General features: G+C 35.9%; 5 protein-coding genes across 8 annotated transcripts; 2 read left to right on the top strand and 3 right to left on the bottom strand.

The window, feature by feature from the left end:
* The first annotated feature begins 387 nt into the window (after positions 1–387).
* On the top strand, positions 388–3,041 carry LOC123203757 (glutamic acid-rich protein-like). 2 transcript variants are annotated; one of them, XM_044620226.1, is made up of 2 exons: positions 388–755; positions 2,169–3,041. In XM_044620226.1, the coding sequence occupies exon 2, from the start codon at positions 2,200–2,202 to the stop codon at positions 2,665–2,667; it is 468 nt and encodes a 155-aa protein (XP_044476161.1). In that variant the 5' UTR covers positions 388–755; positions 2,169–2,199; the 3' UTR covers positions 2,668–3,041. The 2 variants fall into 2 exon arrangements, with proteins under 2 accessions (XP_044476161.1, XP_044476162.1); XM_044620227.1 differs by lacking the exon at positions 388–755 and adding an exon at positions 801–1,374.
* Positions 3,020–6,175, bottom strand: LOC123203758 (ergosterol biosynthetic protein 28-like). 2 transcript variants are annotated; one of them, XR_006499361.1, is made up of 4 exons: positions 5,913–6,175; positions 3,646–3,852; positions 3,206–3,339; positions 3,020–3,154 (listed from the first exon to the last, which is right to left on the bottom strand). XR_006499361.1 is itself a non-coding variant. In XM_044620228.1 (3 exons), the coding sequence occupies exons 1-3, from the start codon at positions 6,025–6,027 to the stop codon at positions 3,272–3,274; spliced, it is 390 nt and encodes a 129-aa protein (XP_044476163.1). In that variant the 5' UTR covers positions 6,028–6,175; the 3' UTR covers positions 3,020–3,271. The 2 variants fall into 2 exon arrangements, 1 of the variants encoding a protein (XP_044476163.1); XM_044620228.1 differs by having other exon boundaries at positions 3,020–3,339.
* Positions 6,176–8,288: 2,113 nt separating this feature from the next.
* Positions 8,289–10,344, bottom strand: LOC123203015. The gene is made up of 2 exons (XM_044619173.1): positions 9,434–10,344; positions 8,289–9,198 (listed from the first exon to the last, which is right to left on the bottom strand). The coding sequence occupies exons 1-2, from the start codon at positions 10,057–10,059 to the stop codon at positions 8,490–8,492; spliced, it is 1,335 nt and encodes a 444-aa protein (XP_044475108.1). The 5' UTR covers positions 10,060–10,344; the 3' UTR covers positions 8,289–8,489.
* Positions 10,345–12,350: 2,006 nt separating this feature from the next.
* Positions 12,351–12,928, top strand: LOC123203014 (50S ribosomal protein 6, chloroplastic). Its single transcript, XM_044619172.1, has one exon. The coding sequence runs from the start codon at positions 12,453–12,455 to the stop codon at positions 12,792–12,794; it is 342 nt and encodes a 113-aa protein (XP_044475107.1). The 5' UTR covers positions 12,351–12,452; the 3' UTR covers positions 12,795–12,928.
* A 1,297-nt stretch (positions 12,929–14,225) lies between these two features.
* Positions 14,226–18,726, bottom strand: LOC123203013 (inositol-tetrakisphosphate 1-kinase 3-like). Of its 2 annotated transcripts, none has more exons than XM_044619170.1 (10): positions 18,319–18,726; positions 17,677–17,758; positions 17,522–17,554; positions 16,149–16,269; positions 15,905–15,997; positions 15,578–15,697; positions 15,299–15,475; positions 15,071–15,126; positions 14,891–14,975; positions 14,226–14,772 (listed from the first exon to the last, which is right to left on the bottom strand). In XM_044619170.1, exons 1-10 carry the CDS (start codon positions 18,480–18,482, stop codon positions 14,681–14,683), a joined length of 1,023 nt encoding a protein of 340 aa, XP_044475105.1. In that variant the 5' UTR covers positions 18,483–18,726; the 3' UTR covers positions 14,226–14,680. The 2 variants fall into 2 exon arrangements, with proteins under 2 accessions (XP_044475105.1, XP_044475106.1); XM_044619171.1 differs by lacking the exon at positions 18,319–18,726 and adding an exon at positions 18,018–18,259.
* Positions 18,727–19,755: the final 1,029 nt, after the last annotated feature.

Below are 19,755 nucleotides of genomic sequence, written 5' to 3'. Positions count from 1 at the left end.
GTTAGTTTTGACACAATCCACCGTATTTAAGGGTAAGGTCGTGCCAAGCCCATTATTGATAGGCCTCATTAGTTGGGCCAACCCATGGATATGTTGAGGCCCACGGGCTGTGCCAAATGTCTAGTCACTATTCAAACACTCGTCAAGAGTGAAAAGTTGGGTTCCAACTTCGAGCCTTTCGGCCCAAAACAGATATTCCTGTTATTCACTGGCAACGTATATATGAATTTATGGTTTACACGGGCGAGGCATTGCTTTACCCTTTCTCTGGTTCAACAAAAACAAACTTGTACAAATCCACAAAGCTACTGTTACTGAACTAGGTCCCATTTTGCATTGGAACAATCCGGACAAGATTTTTTTTTAGTCGTATTCGTATATAGACAATTTTCAATTGTTCAAGCATAATTATTGTACCAACGCAAAACGGGAAAGGCAGACAACTAGCAGCCCCAAGTTGATGCGTTGTTGAATTAAATGCCAACAGATACAGCTACATCCTACTGTCTTGCTCACGGCCTCACACAGTCTCTCTCTTTCTCTGTTTCAAGAAGGCACATGCTTCACACTCTTTAACCGCTCACTTTCACCACTTCACTTGTTCTTATGAGCCACTTCTTTGGGGCATTTAATTACCTTCTCCCACGTATAAACTTATATTTTCCAGTTACCCAGATTACAAAACCCTCAAGCACAAACTTTTTTCTTGATTAATTACTGTTTTAGGATCTGCATGTATTCTAGCTGCACCTGAGGTAACCTTGTTTTTTCTTTTTTCTTTTTGGGGTGGGGGTTTATTACTTGCAATATTATCTTGTTTTCAAGGGTTTTAGATAAGATTTGTAGCAGTCTCATGACCCCTGTTGCTAACCATTAGTTAGATTTTTGGCTTCTGTAAAGTTTCCGAACAGGGATTGCTGAATTGAGTTTTGTGGATTTGTTGTCATGTTATATAAATTTCCCAGTTGGTGGCAGATTGAATGTTTAAGTGGTTACTGCTATCTTTCCTTCTTTGTTAATTGCTGAATTGCAGCTTGCATTGTATTTCTGCTACTATAAATCTATGACAAATCGAGTATTTATGAGCCTAATTATTTAATTGGGTATTTAGTTCTCTTTTCAACTAGAGAATTTTGAACCCACACAATTCTGATAAAACTTTACTAGTTGGCCTGTTCGACATTTGTTTAAATTACAGGAAGTGGAATGTGGACACTTCTAGATTGTTGAATTCATAAGACTAATTTCCCCAATACCTTCATGTTGCAACAAAAGTTGGTGTGTGAAAACTCATAAGCTTTCCTGCAAAATGTCCATATTTAGGAACAAAGTGGTGTGTTACCATTTTATTCCTCTCCTTGAAATCATGACATGGTATTCATTTGTCCTTTATTTCTTATTTGGTTGCATAGGTAGAGAACTTCAGATGTTTTTTCATGATTATTTGGTAAAGTTCTTGTTAACTTTAGGTTGCTTGGATAACAAAGCTACAAAGGATTTTGAATTCCAAACTTGTGCACTTCTTTAGTGTTGATTTCACTAGTGAAACTTGCATGTAAATATTTGCCGGAGTTACTGGTATTGCATATTGTTGTTGCCTAGTAGACTTGGAGGAGGAAGATAAGAATAACAGGTCTTCTTATGTTGTTTATTGGTATTGGGTTCTGTATATGTTTTATGAAATTTATTCTCGTTATAAGTGCACATAGTTTTATTTCTCTATCTTGTAATATAAAAAAATAAGGATAACAGGGCTTCTCACAATGTTTATTCATCTTTTATGGTTATTATTTAAAATCCTGTATTAGTAAAGCTTTTAAGAGCTGTAATCACCCTAGGGCTAGTTGTCTTGATTTCTGTTTTTATTTCCTAAGTTTGAAGTACCCCTTAATATGGGATTTTAACATTTTGTAAGAATGTAATCTTGTTACTAAAATTTGATAACTTTTTAAGTTGTTCAAATGGTGTATATAAGGTTCTATAAGCTGAAATATGTCTATATTTTAATTTCCATGTGAAGGCTTGTATGGACAATTTTTTTCGGAGTGTTAAGAGACGCAATAAGAAGAGTTACTTGAAATTTCTTATAGCCTTGATTGTGCGTTGTTTGCATTTCCATTTTTCTTTGTGAATTGACTTATGCTGATTGGATTGGCTGCTTTCTGCAGATAATTGAAGGAAAATTATTGGTTATAAAGTATGTCCTCGTTGAGGCAATCTCCTAGTAAAAACCTAAGGTCTAAAGGGTTCAAGGTGAAGAATGTTCTTCATATATGTTTGTTGCTTGCCATTTGCATATGGTTGCTTTACCAAGTCAAGCACTTCTACAATGAAAAGAAAGGATATATGGACACTGCAACAGTATCAGAAGTGCAGAGTGCGAATGGAAGCTTAAAATTGGGCCGAAAGGATGTCCGCTCGCAAACACTGCAAACAGCTTTGGAGGCAGACAGGCAAGAAGATCAGGAAGGCCTGCTTAATATGGAGTTCGAAGAGGTAGTGGAGAATAAAATGGAAAAAAGTGAGGAAGAAGGAAGAGGAGGTGGAGACGATGAGATAGATGGACGTGATCAAGAGAAGTTGGAAGAAGAAGAATCTGAAGATGCTGAGGATCTCATTGATGAAGCAGATACAGTGGAAGACGAAAGCGAAGAGCAAGAGAATTAAGGAGCAGGGAGTCACTTTGAGGATGGAAGTTTATTGGAAAACAAGGCCAACATGGAGGTGAAAGAAATGCCAAAACTAAAGAGAAGCAACTAGAAGTAGAGAAGAAGATCAAGCTGGGTTGAAGACTCTGCTTGGAGAACCAAAACTGAAGCAAATAAATGTGAAGATGCAGCTAGTTTCTAATGAACTTGTTGGAGGATTTATTGGAGAGATCTTTCAGAAGATTCATAATTTCATTGGCAATTGTACAAATGTTTTTGCTCAACGTCCAGAAGAAATAATCAAAACTGGCAAGTAATTACTCCCATGAAATGTGTATAACTTTTGCCAGGCATGCAGATGAAACTAGAAATAAAGAAAAAATTTGTAAATTATGTTCACATTTACCAATATGCTGTGCTGTACTGTGTTTATATTTAATCAAAAGTGAGACACAGGCAAAATCTAATCTGCAGACAAAGGTTTTTGATGAAAATACACTTCAGAAATTGTGTGGAAGTTTACATAGAAAGACTTGATGACTAAATTGTAGAAAGAAGTCCCAACGGGATAAATCATGAAAATTTCCAGCGTTTGAACTAGGAAGTCATTGGGTTATCCATTATCAAGAATCCTTGTGATGGATCGGTTGATGTGCATTCCACTGCAACAGCATCCAAATGATTGATGTGCCTGATTAAATAAACATATCAATTAAAATGATAGCATCAAGAACTAATGAAAACTTGCAACATCAAATATACAACTTTACAAGTTTTAGTTGTAATTTTTGCCCAACAGCAGAAACTGAAGTAGAAGAATCAGTATTAATTGATCATTTTTATGATGGTATCCAAGACTGGATATCAAACTGAATGATATTAGAGAAACACTGACAATAATTAAAGGAAAACAAACCAGGCAATATTGATCAAGTTCAAAGTGTACAGGAAAAACAAGCATAATATGATGGTCTATGTTAATTGAGAAAACTCATACCTGCGAAGATGCCAACAGTTGTAAGATTTGCGATAGCCATTGTCTGATATATTAAGTATTCAGTCAAAAAATGGCCAAGAGCATACACAAATGATAAAAAGGTTGCTGAATATAGTGGCTTGTTCTCAAGGTTAAATGCACAAAGAACAGAAAGAGTGCATGTCAAAAGCGTCCAGACCCCAAATGTCCTTCCATGAACTTCGGTCACTACATAGCATTAACAGAGAGAAAGAGATCATCAACAAGTTGTTAGCACAAAACACCACAAATAAAAAGTAGAAAACCGATACTGAAACACATGGTTTCTTTTGTCAAACATGTGCCATTTTGTCTTTCTCATGATGAGATTAATTAGATATCCATTCAACAATGGAGCAAGCCCATGAAGCTTCAGATTATATTTGAAGGAAAATGTTTACACTGTATTTAGAAAATACAGTCCACTAGACACTTTACAGTAATGATTTGTCAGATGCAAAAATGATATTGTTGTGATATTGTTGGAAGGATCATCCCTCTTCTCTACTTGTTTAACTTAGATGAACTTAATCAGTCCTCCTTAAGGCTACAAGAAAAGTTTGTTTGCAACTAACAATTATAAAAAATATAGGACGAACAAATAGTTATCCATAATATGGGAAAAGAAAATGTTTACTTTTTGTTCGTCCTGAAGGTTTTGTTCAATCTGCTTCCAGGCAACAAGTAATCTGGGATTTTTAAAATGTTTACTTTATGCTTTCACCCTGAATGAAGGGATTGTACCTCCTGATTTTTCTGGGAGGGAATCTTTTAGGTCAACACTGTAAATCAACCTGATTATACTAAAAATTCAAGTGAAGCTAGGACATAGCATTACTAGCCAAACAAACCTAGGACATAGCAAAGTCTAAAAGCGAGAGCAGACTTTGAAAATATTTAGTGTTTGGGAAGAATATGAATGCAAAAATCATGCTGAAGACACATCTAAGAACTGTTCAATGGCTAAATACACAGAACACAAAGTGCATATATGCACTGAACAAAACATGTAGCAAAGCTGAACAAATCCACATTGTGCTTGGCAATACCTTTATTTCTTTTTGTTTAGTGATTTTCAGATGGAAATCCTAACATTCCATATCTATCTTTAGCCATTAGACTCGAGTTCAGTCTCAGCTTGGCAAATTAAACCCCTTATTATTGCTCCGAAGATCCATCATTCCCCAGGTCTTCACTTGTACATTTAGAATAAATCAAATCCCTTTTTTTTTCCTCAACTATGGTTTTCTACTAAGAATCCACAGTGTCTCCCTTTATCATAGCATAATCTTTCACTTCATGCACAAATTACACATGCATACATTTTGAATATCAATGTTTCAACACCTGGGAACAAATCCACATTGTCCTCAACAAAATCTTTTCCTTTCTTTCTAGTTTATCCTTTTATTTAGTAAGACAACAATCATAGATAAGACTCCAAATCCAGAGTCTTCATGGCAAATTCATCCCCTTGTTATTATTCTCTTTATCACTATCCAATGATTTTTCTTGATCTTGGACTTCAAACTTGAAATTACTAATTCTATTTGTCTCTTCAACATTAATCAACACTAGATATCTTCTTGGTCTTGTCAGTTTAATCATCTAAATCAACATCAAAAGAAAAATGTTCCAACCCCAGTTACACACATAGCATTTAATTGAGATCTGAATCCACTAACATCATCATAAATTCAACAGAAAGTTATTGCCGTTTTAAAGCTGGACTACCACGTGTCTAAGACATTATCTAACATAACAATTCCAGAAACAAACTACGAACTGAAGCTGGACTAAGTTTTTCAAATATTTCATGCTGTGATCAAAGATACATTAACATGTTTTTTTCAAATTTATTAGTATTCAGAATCATTCTTTATATTTCCAGTTAAACCTAAATTGAAAGCTACCAAGTCTAGCCCCATTATATGGGTTATCGTTCTCAAAGTACTTGCCTCTCTTTTATCAAAATTTGAATAACACTTACAAGAAATAAAGCCTTTCACATTGGCTAAATCCAAAGTGTCTTAAAATCTCCAGACTTTGGAATCTCAACTAAGAACATTTTGACGTAAATCAGTGACTGGGTTCAGATGCAGTGACCCACATGCTCGCCCTGTCCCCAAATTCAGCAATGACTAATGAAGGAGAAGTGTCATATCATGTGATTTAACTGTAGAGAAACAACATTGCCAATAAAATGAAAAAGAAATTGAAGAATTGGAAAAAGAGAGCGCGAAACATACTGGTAGTGTTGGAGAATACAGCAAGTCTGAGAGCCCAAATATCGAAGAAGCCGAACCATACGGAGGCCAACCGAAGAAAACCCACCAGCATCAGCCACCATCCCAATGCCTTCATCTTTGACCTTTCTTTCTTTGTTACTTCACTCACTGTATTTTCTGTACGTAGAACACTCTGTTTTAAACTGTTTTCTAGCCCAACATGGTCGACAGTGTGAACCGCACCGTTTTGAATTGTTGAACACTTGAGTTTGGCTTTCAAGTTGATACATGTGTTTTCTCTCTCACTCAATTCTTATCTTCACATGAAAATGATAAAATATTAAAATTAAAAAAAAAAAAGATTTAGATTTAAAATTTTATTTATGAGTTCAATTATTATATCGTAAATTTATTTATTCAATTAATATAAGGTTATTTATTTTTTTTTCAGTTAATTTTAAAATTTTCTATAATTATTCTTTATGATCATTAGCTTTTGTTGAAAACACTTCTACCCAATGTCTACAAGACTCTATGGATTGTATTATTTGGTTTTTTCTTGTATGTTTAGCTGCCAAAATTTTTGGTGAAAAAGGAACCCATTTACCATAGTTATTTTGATCAACACCCCGCCAAATCTTGTCGACAATTGGAACTGTGATGTGATTAAAAGCCATCCTCTACTTGCATTTAAATTTAATGCACAGCAGCAAGCCAGCCTGCATGGAGATTCAACACCTGCCACTTCGGCTTCATTCTGAGCATTCCAATTATATTTTATTGATCCTAACTTCAGCCTGCAGTTTTTCTTCTAAATTTTTGTCCTCTTGGGTACCATTTGTTGGGTTGGGTGATAACACCAATTAAGTTATTGGGCAGCCATAAGCAGGTGACTGCTATTCCTATTTGCACCAGATACAAGACCCAGAGTTGATATATTACCAATTCTTAGTTCATTTCTTCTTTGTTGGAGTTGGATTTTCTGCAAGTAAAATTCCATACGAGGGAGGGCCCATTGGGAAGATGATAGTTTTCTATGTGATGTCATTTCAATCTCCATTAATTCATGAGAATATCTGTAAAATGAGAGTTGGATCCAACTTAGCTTAGAGTATTTCATCAAGAATTTGATAGCCTAGAGCTTAGAAAATATCTATAACTCCACGATTTCAAGGGGTTAATAAAATTATTTAAGTATTAAAATTTGTTTAAAAAAAGGTTAAGATTCAAAATTTTGTCATGTTTGTAAAAGAGAAACAATAATTATAAGATGAATTAAAATGAGAAAATCATGATAATTAAGTGGAAAGCTCTTGAAATTCTTACAAGTTGCCAAACATAAGAATGGATTAGCACCCACCTGCCACTTAAAAGTCTAGATTCCCTTACAAAGCTCTTCATGTTCATTGTCTAGATTCCACTACAAAGCTCTTCAGATTCATTTAATATTTTTTAAACAGAAGCTAAGTGGCTCTCTTTGGTTGCTTGCTAGGTGAGGGACTGTAATAGCACAAGCTCCCATTGGTGCACACCATGTGACTACTGAATCACTGACCCACTTCCGCCATCTACCTTCTCCACCACATATTCTAAACCCTTGACTTTCCCAATAAAAGACGTGGCACCAATTTTATTTATTTATTTATTTGGCTTATCCCCTCCCTCCCTCCCCTGCCGTTTGAGTTTTTTTTGTAACACCCAAAAATTTGAAAAAGATCACTGAACTTCGCTTACATCTCCAAAATTCAATAAAACAACCCTTTTTGAGGATTTCTAACTAAAGTTACACCTCAAACAAGTTGAGTTAGACTCAAAAATTAATTCCACTTGATTTAAATCTATTTAAATTAAATTCTAACTAAATTCAAATTAACAAATTTGACTTATTTATAAAATTGATTTATATTTAATTCAATTCATAAATTGAACGAATAATTTAATTTAATTTAAATTTATAACATAATTTATTTTAAATTATATTAATTAAATATTAAAACTAATATTATTTTAATTATTAGTAAATAAAATATCATTTTATGTTATTGATAAATAATAAATTTAAATAATAAATCTAAATTATAAATTCGGATAACAAATTCAAATAGACCCATTTTTATTTAAATTAGGCTTAAGAATCTTTGATTTTGACTTAAAATATTATAACTCAATTCAAATGATTTTTTATTTAAATTAAACTAATAAAAAAATAAAAAGCAAAATTTCTTGTTTAATAAAAAAGGGTCGCATAAGTCCATGATCATTTAATATAGTATTAAGTTATAGCTATCGTCCACGATTCTCAATTTAATATTAATTGACAACAACTGCTCCATTCTCCCCAACGTAATTCCACCTCATCGATCTTTACACCTCACCATAATATTTGAAAAATACAAATAATAATAAAACTTTTTTTTTTTTTCAAAAAGGAAAAATAAATACAAGCCACACGGGTAAAAACAAAGCGTGCCTCCCTGATACCTCCTCCTACTTCACTGTACAAATATTGGTTGTTTGTTAGCATAGTAAGTCTCTCACACACAAATAACAAATGCAATACGACAACGTAGACAGTAAAAAAAAAAAAAAAGTAAATTATCACAGTGATTCTTGCTGCTGGCACAGCTCTTTTCTCAGCCGTTGAGAGAAAAGTCTGCAAGCATCCATGCTGAGATCAATGGCTGCGGCTAAAGCCACGAAAGCAGCGGCGTCCTCCGTGCAGCTCACGTGCTGTACACTCACCTCCACACTAGGTTTACTACACTTTCCCTCCCCTTCCACTCTCGCCGACATTACGAACCCTCTGTACATGCAATAAGGCCATAAACCGTATCCAAAATCACCGCTACTCCGTGGACTACACGCCGGCGAAGCTGCGTTGACCGGCGTGGCGCGACCGTTGGTGGAGTGACCCCCCAAATCAATGCAAAATTTCCCGCCTTTATTTGAACTGAGAGTTGACTCCGATAAAACAATGCCGGCCGCAGCAGAGTCGGGAATCAACTCAAAACGGTAACCTAAACCGTCTGAGGCGCCACGCTCGCGCCAGGCTTCTAGACGACCCCAGGGTTTCCAAGTCCCGTCGCCCGGCCGGAGAATAAGCCAGGAACCAGGGTTGGAACGGCTAACCCGGTCTGAGCCAGGTGAGGCCACGAAAGGGGTTACCATTGAAGCAGCGGCTACCGGCGAGCCGGATAAGTCATGGACTGTGATTGACCATCCCTTTCGTTCCTTTCCAGGTCGTTCTCTTTCACTGCCGAATGAGCTCAGCCAGCTTCTTCCACTGCTTGCCTCAGATTGTAATAATCTGAAAAGATTATCAAAACCCTATAGCTTCAGCCTAACAAGGAATACAAATGCGACAAATAATTTGTTGCTTTACATTTACTTTAGAAAGAGTAAAGGTAAATACTGGGGTTAAAATACGCTTGAAGGATTCTATCTTTAGAAAATCAAATATTATTGCACAATTATTGCTTAATCATACATTAATTAATAAGGCAAGTAAATATAATTAATTATGTATTAAAAATTAAACTAACCTGGATCTCTGATTATTACGATCACCCGTGTTTCTAAAACTGAACTTGCAAGTAAAAACGGGTTGCTTAATATTGCCTTGAATCAGAAACACTTGTGGGCTACACTCTGGTTCACCGTCGAACTGAAACACGAATCTGGGGTCAGGTTCCGCCTTCACATTCAAGTGAAACTGCGATGACGAGCCTTTAGCTTCTTTACCAACAGAAATCCACCCATTGTGGAACACAAATGCTTTTGATTCAGCTCCTGCCAGATTCAACGGCACAGAAACCTTTCCCAACAGTTTCCCCGAGTTTACGCCGCAGGTGGTGCCTCTCCGCCCAGTGTAAATAGAAACTTTCAAAAATATTTTAGCCGAGAAGATTGATTTTGCTGCGAGCTTGTCCAGATCGGCTTTACTGAGATGGAAACTTGCTGCCATGGTTTGAGATTGAGCGTCGGGGAAAGAATTTCCCGATGGAACAAACGGAACAACCGCAGTTTGAACCGGAAAACCTTTCAATTTAATCTTGCAGAAACATGGAGAGGAGGAAGGGTGCACCACAGACCGAGCCGGTTTCGCAGCGACGGGGATTCGTAGACCAAGATGGCCTACAGAGAGACGCACGTAAGGGCAAGGATCCATTGCAACGTGAAGAAAAAACAAAGAGAACTAGCTGAGAGAAAAGTGATGGTTGTGTGATTGGAAGAATGGAAAGCTTGGGGATGAGCAATGGATACTAAGCACAAGTGGCCCTGCTTTCATCTTCCAAAGCTTCGCTGTAATTGCAGATAACCTAAATAAAACCAAACGAGAACCGGAGAGAGAGAGAGTGTGTGTGAAGGGGAAAGCAAAGGGCTCAGTGGGCAAAAACAAAAACAGGAGTCTTTGAAAATGGAAGACAGCTGGTTACAGCCTGGATATAGGCAGACGAAATCCCTGGCCTCGCTTACTTAATCCGTTAATTTTAAATTTTATATATCTTTTTTTCTCTCTGTAGAACTTCACTTTATCTTGACCTGCTGGAGGAGGTATTGGGCTCCAATTTTTTAAAATAACTGTATTACCCTTGATTTGTTATAAAGCGCCTACAAATCAGGCGCATGTGGATCTCGCCTCACGTGGTCTGGGCTTTGTTGTGAACATGAACTGCAACTATTTAGTGGGTCCCACTATTGGATGAGGCCAGTGAAAGACAGATATGATATGATTTGGTGATCTTGGACCGTTAGATCTGTGTTTTAACAATGTTTGCTTTTTTTACCTCAAATACACAAATGAAAACTAAAATTTTTTCTCCGATAATATATATTATTCGGACTCTAATTTTTTATAAAAAGAATTTTTTTTTTTTTTAACTTAATTTTACGGCATCTTTCCATATGACCTTGGAAAGAATGTGATTGGTGGAGTGTGATGGGAGAGTTCGACCTAGTGATGTCATCCTAATGTCATTTGCTCGTAATTTATTAGGGAGTGGTGTAGTCTTCTCTAACATGGAAATTTAGCTGTACCTATGACTTGTATATATATGGAATTCCAAAAGATTCTAGGCTAACAATCCTTACTGGTTCTTTTCATTGAAATTAAGCAATGTTTTTAAAATCAAACGGGTGGTTAAATCAATTATTTTATTAATTTATAATTTGATTGATTTAATCAAAAAATAATCAAATTATTAAAAAATAATTAAAATTTAAAAAAATTCAAAACTAGTTTTTATATTAATAACAAAACTAGTTTTTATATTAATTGAATAAAATTTAAATTTAATTTTCGATTTAATCAATTAAATCCGCTGGTTTGATCTAATTTTCAGATCATTGATATTAAGTATTAGGCGAAATGACTATTTCCCACTTAAAGTTTGATGTTTTCTCAAGTTTTCATCCTTTAACTATGGAAACACCAAACACCCACCTATGACCGGTTAGATTTAACAAAACCCTAACGGTGGTAAGGGTAAAATCGTCATTTTCTCTATAATATTAAAAATAAACTTAAATAGAATCTATTTTGCCCTCCTAAACTTTAAAAACTAAAATTTTCCCCTAGCCTAAGTTTTAAAAAATCGCAGTTTCACCATAGGGTTTCTTTTTTAAATCTCCGGCGACATCTCTGGCTCCATTGCCGACGGTCTCTCCCTCCCGAAGCATCATCTCCTTCTGGCGATCTCTTTCCTCCCATTTGGACCCCCCATCGGAGTCGGAGAAGCCGTGAAAGACGAAAAACTTCATCGGGGAAGACGAAGTTCTTAGTCTTCCCAGTCATCGTCGTCTTCATCTTCCAATTGCGATCGGGCTTAATCTTCGTCTTCATCTTCCAACTACGATGAAGAAAACTGCGATCGTCGTCGTTAGATAAGTTGTCTGGGAAGACGATTTCTCTTCCCAGACGACTTATCTTTGCGTCGGATGAGTAGTGCAAAAGTTTAGGGCGGCCGTCGGTGGAAGAGAAACCGTCGAGAGGGGAAGACGGTCGGTGATGGGGCCGGAGAGATAAACCCTAGGGGGGAAATGCGATATTTTCAAACCCTAGGGGGGGAAATGCGATATTTTCAAACTTAGCTTAGGGAAAAAATGTTAGTTTTTAAACTTTTAGGGGGAAAAATGAGATTAAATTTACCACCGTTAGGGTTTTGTTAAATCTAACCAGCCATGGGTGGGTATTTGGTGTTTCCATAGTTAAAGGGTTGAAACTTGAGAAATCATCAAACCTTGGGTGGGACATAGTCGTTTGGCCCAAGTATTAATTTGTGAGCTCATAAGACATCCCAAAAAAAGAGAGGAAATTGGACCAATACTTGTTTGGATTTAATTTTTAGCCCCATCGGGTTTGTAATTGCTTGTAAATTACAAAGACTTGTAGCCCAATACGGGCTATCCTAACTGGGATGGCCAGAGGCCCAATAGAAGTTTGGATATGAGAAGAAAAGGTAAGATAATGTTTGCAGTCTCAATCAAAATCGAAAGGTCCCAGGAACGCGATATCTCCACTACCTCAAAACCTGTGTTGCAAAGGTCTCAACCGCAGCGGCCATGTCGAGCTGTTCTTCTTTATTTGTTTCGGGAATTAGCCTGGCGCCCAAGTTTTCTACGAAGACGGTATCAATTGGTGGAAAGTGTGATGTTGGGTTGGTGATTGAGAACTCTTCAAGGCCAAAGAAGAAGGCTACGTCTCATCACATGAAGACCAGGCCACGAAAGACTCAGCCATGGGATATCAGGCGCAAACCCACTGTTTATGCTCCGTTACCCCCACTTCCTCCTGATTGGACTCTAGTTTCTGATAATGATGCTTCTGATTCTGGTGCTGGGGCTGAGGCTGAGGCTGCTGTGCCTTCTTCTTCTGATTTCAAGGCGCCACCTGCAAGTGGGTAGCTTCTTGTTTTATATTGTTTCCTTTTATATTCATTTATGTTGAGACTTTGTGGCTCATCTTCTCGTTTATGTCATGATAATCTGTTCCTCTTTTCTTGACTGCAAGAAAAATGCAATTGGGTCAAGTTTTTTTTAATTCTACTGTATTACTCCTTATTACCCCGGATGCTAATGCAGGAGAAACCAAGGGTTGACATCCAGCAAATTAAAACAAATGAGTGAGCAAATGTTTTATAAAATAATTTGAAATGATGAATTAATATTATTGCCCGTTTTAATGAGTATAATTGGCTTTGGTATATGAGAAAAAAAGAAGTAGGGGTAGATATCAGTTCTTATTTCTTACCCCGATTAGTCTTAGCCACGGGCTGGTTTGGCCCCCGTGAATCGACCCATTGAAAAGCGGAATTGGAATTGTTAGAACCGAAATTGGTTTGAACCGGAATTAAAATTGGATTTTGACGGTTCGATTCCGATTTTGAGTTTTTTAAACCATTGAACCACCGTTTCATAAACCAACGGTTAAACAGCAGGTTCAAAGTTTCTTGAATTGCTTTTTTTATTTTTTAAATTTTAAAAAAATTTATTTGCAGGGACTCCCGCAAATGTCCTGCAAATTTTTAAACCTGGAGGGGATTCCCCTGCATTTCTGCATTAATATGGCCGCTGAGGCCCTTCTTTTTTTTAATTTTTGTATATAAAATTATACATGTAAATATTACTCCATCTTTCAACTCTCTTTTTTTCAATTTTCATTCTTTCAATATTTAATACTCTTTTAATTTTTCAATCAAATTATTTCAAATTTAATTAAATTCTCACTTTATTTTTATCAATTTCAATTTTAATTTTTATAATTTAATTATTATTATCTTTCTATCATACAATTTTATTATTAATTATAAAATTTATCTTTATAAATTGAAAAATTAAATAAAAAAGGATATGTAAAAATTTTAATTGAAAAATTAAGTTCAAACCCTTTTCGAATTTTTAAATTTTTAATTATTATGATTATTAATTAAAAAAATAAGGTGAGATCATAACTTAGAACTAACAATTCAAGGCCGGTTCTGAATTGGGATTATGAAGTGAAACTATTAGTTTCAAACCAGATAGAAACCATCTTACAAAGGTTTCAATTCAAAGTTCTTATTTTTTTAAACCATAAACCGACAATTCTAAACCGAAACTATCAATTCATAAACCGTGGCCAGATCTAATTCTGACTGTAAATATATCGAGTGCAGATAGTTCTAATGCTGTGAAAAGCTATGAAATAGTGTAGTAGGATGGCTCCCAGTGAAATGGAAAAAGAAACCATTCAATTGTCCAATTATACTTTATCTTTAATTCAAACACATCTCATGTCGAACTGGTCACAGCTCAACACTGGGAGACAATGAATCTAGCCTCAGCTAAGGAGTAACAGACATCAAATCAGTGCTCTAATTTACACTATTATTCACAATTCACATGTATATTATCAATAAAAAGAAACACCTTTACATAACATACTAAATTTAGGATGAATTCACCAACTACAAACATCACCATCTTGTAACAGCAGCAAATTATGGAAAGAGAGAATTAAAATAATTGATCTCAAGAATCAAGCCAAGCTCGATTATAAGGAAGGAGCTGTGTGTATGATGGATTCAAGAGTCATCCTACCAGTCTGTCTGTAATTACAGAACATCATGTTCTGCATTTTGCATAATGCACTCCTCCAGCTGCAACATGTAAAAAGGAACCAAAACAACCGAAGGACCTCGTCCTGCTAATACTTAATTTGGACCATGATGGTGCTCCACTTCTTCAAAATCAAAAAGGCCTTCATCGGTCACCAGCCACTTTTTGAAGTATCAAACAACCCTTCAAAGCATTCACAAGCCAGATTTTTTCTTGTACTGACTCTGTTTCAGGCCCAAGAGGAAGTCTGTAAATATATGCTCATACTCTGGCATTTTCCCATACCCTGCAACATTTTTCAACACAAAACAAATTGCTGTTTAGCATTATTAAATATATTACAAACAAAATAATGTTATTAGCTCTAAAATGAAATTGAGATTAAGGCATAAGTTTTCACTTGCCAGGGAAATAGTTAATGTCAATGACATAAAAATGATCTCTTGTCCCATGATCTCGGATAATATCCAGATTGAACAGGCGGAGACCCTATATTTAACAGAATGATGAAGGCATCAGAATAATCCATGCAGAAATAACTTGTAAGCTGCTGCAAAAGAAAACAGTGAAATTCAAATAGCTACCAGTAGACGGCGAAGTCCCTTTGCAAGTCTCTCAAGTAAAGGTCGTGGAGGCAGCTCTGGACAGATTAAATACATATGTTAGAAAGGTGTGCCAAAATCTTTTGTGCAACTTTCAAGGCCTTAACATTAATCAGAGTCATTTTGAAGCCACAAGTAGCTCCCAGCCACCACTAATTTCAGCTATAGAACTACAATTTTATAGTCATGGACTGCACATATTTCACTCACCAGCCACACTAGGATCCAAATCTGCATCATCTGCAGAAGCTGCAGCACAAGAAACCCTTGGAAAGTGATATACACCAGCAGTTCTGGAAAGCTCTTGTTTGGAGACATCAGGTAAAGAAAATCGCCTCACCACTTTAATGGCTTCACCAACAATATAAACCTTAAAAAGAACACCTCCTACAACCATGACGGAGAAGGCAGAGCTTGAGTGATGCAAGACATGTGGTAAAGAAAAATACGAGCATGTCTGAGGATAACAAGAGAACTTAATTAGCATACCATGATTAACAAATTCTTGTAGAACAAGTGGAGGATCAAGTTTCTGAAGGGAATACTGATCATAAGCAAGTGAAAGTTCATGTGACTTTGCACTCCCATCAGCAACCAATGGTTTTGCAACTGAAACAATAGGAGTACACAAACTTCATTCAGCCAAAGCACAAAGCACAAAGCACAAACCCGAAGAAAGAAAAGGCAAAAAGATAACAAAACTAATTGAGTTCCGACTCTGAAGCAAATTTTGTTTTACACATAAAATTAGCAAATTAAATGGCATCTCAAGGGTCAGTATTCACAACCAAGTTGGTGAAAAGCCCAAATACAAACCCAGGGGTAGAGTCAGTCCTGCTTTGGTAACAACCTCAGGGATCAATGACGCATCTCTTTCAATCACTAATTGTCTAGGAACGCCAACTTTTCCTGCATCGTAAATCATCATAATCACTTTGATAAGCATAGGAGAGAAACAAATTTGCTTACCAGGCTGGTCATTCATAACCTTACATAAAGGGTAAAAATTTAAATGTCTTCCTTTGAACTATAATGTCTACAAATATAGTTAATGAGTTACCATAGGAGTTGGACAAGTTCATATCAGCAACACACTGGAGCATGGATTGCCGATTGTGTAAATGTTGAATAGCATCTGGAGGATCAAGAACCGTAACCTCAGGATGAGTATGCCTGTAATCCTGCAAGGACAGGAAAATAAGGTTAAAAAGGAAGGATCAGTAGTATGTCTAATAAACACAAATATAAAGCATCACATGGAAACCTTAGATATGATAAATCATACCAGTGGCTTGCAGCTATTATTACACAATAAACTCAAGGCATGAAATACATGATCAAATAACTGAAACCATAGTTCTCATGAATAAATGATGCAAACCCGAAATTTTTCGAGTATGTTGTTACCTACAAGTGACTGTTCTTGTCCAAACCAAAGGGTTCGAATAATTAGGGGTTCTATAAATTTTTCCAACCACATCACATAACTTACTCAGGAAAACCCTCATTCTGGTGTAGGCATTGAATATTTTATCAATGGGAAAGAATGCTTAGCATGGTTTTCTACATATAACTCATTTTTTAAAGAACCATTCCATAGTGGACTGATCACTTACAGTAAGTTAAAAATTTATAAGTCCACAATGTCAAGAAATTTCTATGCTTCATACTGTTTAGTGGACTTCATTACTGTCATAATATATAGAACTCCAAAATCTAAATTAAGCCAAAAAAAATAGAAGTGTTGTGCAAGAATTATTAATAGGTTAGAACAGAAGATCATCATCCTAGGCAAGATTAGAAAGTTCAATGATGTTATCCTAGAACAAACAAATGAAGGTTCTGCAACAAAGAACAGAGAACCTCTGACTAGAAAATGTATCCAGCCTAAGATTGAATATATAGATTGAGGAGAGTAGTTTTTGTAAATGTAATCCTAGCACATGATAGGGTACCGAGTAACAAACACTGGAAACAGGGTATATAAGATCTTAAACTATTAAGGTTTAGGAGAACCATCTTTCATTCAGTCTGGATAAAAGAGTGTAATAATATACCCAGGAAAATTGAACTTTTCCAGAAGAATCAAAATGCAAGGGAAACCTAAAACAATCAGCTAGACGACTGTGAAGTGGATACGTCTACATCCTTACTTGCTTGAAGCTTAAGACCTCAAACTCAACCAGTAAATCAAGACTCATGACCAAGGAAAACACAAGCACTCCGCAAATTACAGTCACAAAAAAGTTTTGAAACTGACAAAAAAAATCTATTTACCAAGGGCAAGTGATTATTTGATCCCCATCTCATAAAGATCATAAGTAACACAACCATATTCAAGTCAAGCGGGGGCAAGGCATGATAATAGTTCAACTTTCAAACATCAACATATATTTGAGCTGAAATAGAAATGTGCATTTCAAATGAACCAACCTCAAGAATCTGGCGCCATTCCTTTCCCCTTAACTGTTTATTTAAAGGAAAACATATATATGTAAGAAAAAAGGTATAAATCAAGCTTTAAGATATAACAAATTAATAATAGAATATGAGCTTGCAAGGAAAGTTTTAGATAAAGACAGGCTAACCTTATGCAACACGATATCAAAAGGGCCTTGATCTGAAAGGGGCCTATTTTGATCAATAGCAACAAATAATATCCCCTTATTCCTGCACCAGTCCATCATTTCAACCAAAAAAGATACATTAATTAGCCCCCTTATACAGGGTAAATATGACATTTAGCTCATGCAAATTGTAGAAAGAGTTCAAAGCGGTCTACATCAAATTATAAATAAACACAAAATTAATCCAGAAAACAACAGGCAGCAAGACTTTAATTGGAAATGTCAAGATTATATTCCAAACAAACATGGAACACACAAACAATAGATATTGCCCAACGCACAGAGAAGTAAATATCTTGAACCTTTCTCAGAATAAGAAAGTTCGTCGTGAGATTCCTCCGGTAACTCCTATAAAAGTCGCTTCACTTTCTTGACAACCAAACAGACAACGACATGTTACCAAAAAGTAAATATCAAAATAGAAACGTGTAAAACATTTCTAACAAATATGTGGCCGTGATTCCAAAGTCACACGCTTTAAACAAATAAAAAATTTTGTTGATTAGCAATAATGAATTTTAGCAACATTAATAGTAATTAAACTAAAATTAAGTGATAAAAATATATTAATTTAGTATTTAATAAAATGTTTTGTAATAATACCTAGCTAAGCCTTCAAGCTTTGGCTTCAAGAAGCTCTTCGTCTTCTTGGAGGTAAGAGCGTATCCAACCACAACTAATTTCTTTTGCTGTGGAGGAAAAGTTATTATTTCCTCTTCTCTCATCTCTTCGTCACTCATACATGCCAATTCCTCCTTCATCCTCATTTTCTCTTTTTTCTTTTCACTTAAAAATCGTTTTTATAAAACCAATAACACAGACACAAAATAGAATACGAATATTTCGCTACTTTCGTTGCTGTAGAAACAGTCTTCGTTAGGTTTAGAAGATCCGACAAACTAGACGAGAAAGAAGACGCGGGTAAGCCTGAGAGAGAGAACGAAATAGACAACCAAAATATGAGATCACAATAAGTGTTTGGCTGTGAGAGGCAGGGTGGGTTTGGAGCTGTTACGAATATTTATAGATAGATGAAGGACTGGGGCGACACGTAATATGTGCGTGTGCGTGTGCGCGTGTGTATATATTATTTTTATTTAATTTTATGAACTTGGAATGACGCGTTGTGGTCGTTTTCGCTTTCTGGAATCTGTAATTCTGTATTTCCTTTTTATTTATTTTTTTGGGCCACAGAACCATTTCCAACCCAAGTGTTAACCCGATCTAAAAAATACGTATTTCAGCGTTTAAAAATTTAAATATCTATTTATATCTAATTATTATTAAATATTTTTATTAAAAATAAGAATAAAATTATTATTTATCATTAATATTAAAAAATAATAAAAATTATTATATATTTTTTTAAAATTTTTTAATTTTAAAAAGTAACATTTTATCCTCTCAAAATTTAGGGTTTATTTTCAACAGCTCTTTAAATAGCATCTTTGGCCACCGATGACTCTCTTTTAAATCCAAAGCCAAAGTTGTCATTATCCCTCTCAAGAGTCTCCTATTGTCTGGAATTATCTGAATTGAATGAATCTAGACAATTCATCCAAACGACAAAGACGTCATCGTCTTTGTTGCGTTGTCCAAACAAAGTATTCTGAACCAATGCTTTGTCGCACCATGCCTTTTTATTGCAGATGAAAGTTGGATTCCATCACACCGTCAACTAGGGGTGGATTCGAAGCGAGCTTGTTCGGGCTCGAAACGAGTTTTGCTCGAACGAGCCCGAACCCGAGCTTGCCTTGAACGAGCCCGAGCCCAAACACGAGCCTAAATTTTAAGCAAAAACGAATACGAGCCCGAACACGAACATTGGTTAAGCGAGCCGAGCACTCAAATAAAAAAACGTTTATTTCAAAGAAGAAACGACGCCGTTTTTCCTTGGAAATACGAACCTAAAGCGAACCCGAGTCCGAACACACGAAAGCGAACACTAAAATTATGAAACGAACCGATCACGAACATATGTTTAGCGAGCTCGCACGAGCCCGAGCCCGAGCCCGAGCTTGGGCTCACTGAAAACGAGCC

This window comes from Mangifera indica, chromosome 19 (genome assembly GCF_011075055.1).
Source record: "Mangifera indica cultivar Alphonso chromosome 19, CATAS_Mindica_2.1, whole genome shotgun sequence".
Classification (NCBI taxonomy): domain Eukaryota; kingdom Viridiplantae; phylum Streptophyta; class Magnoliopsida; order Sapindales; family Anacardiaceae; genus Mangifera; species Mangifera indica.
Note: the sequence above shows the minus strand (reverse complement) of the source record. Positions and strands in the feature narration are given on the sequence as shown.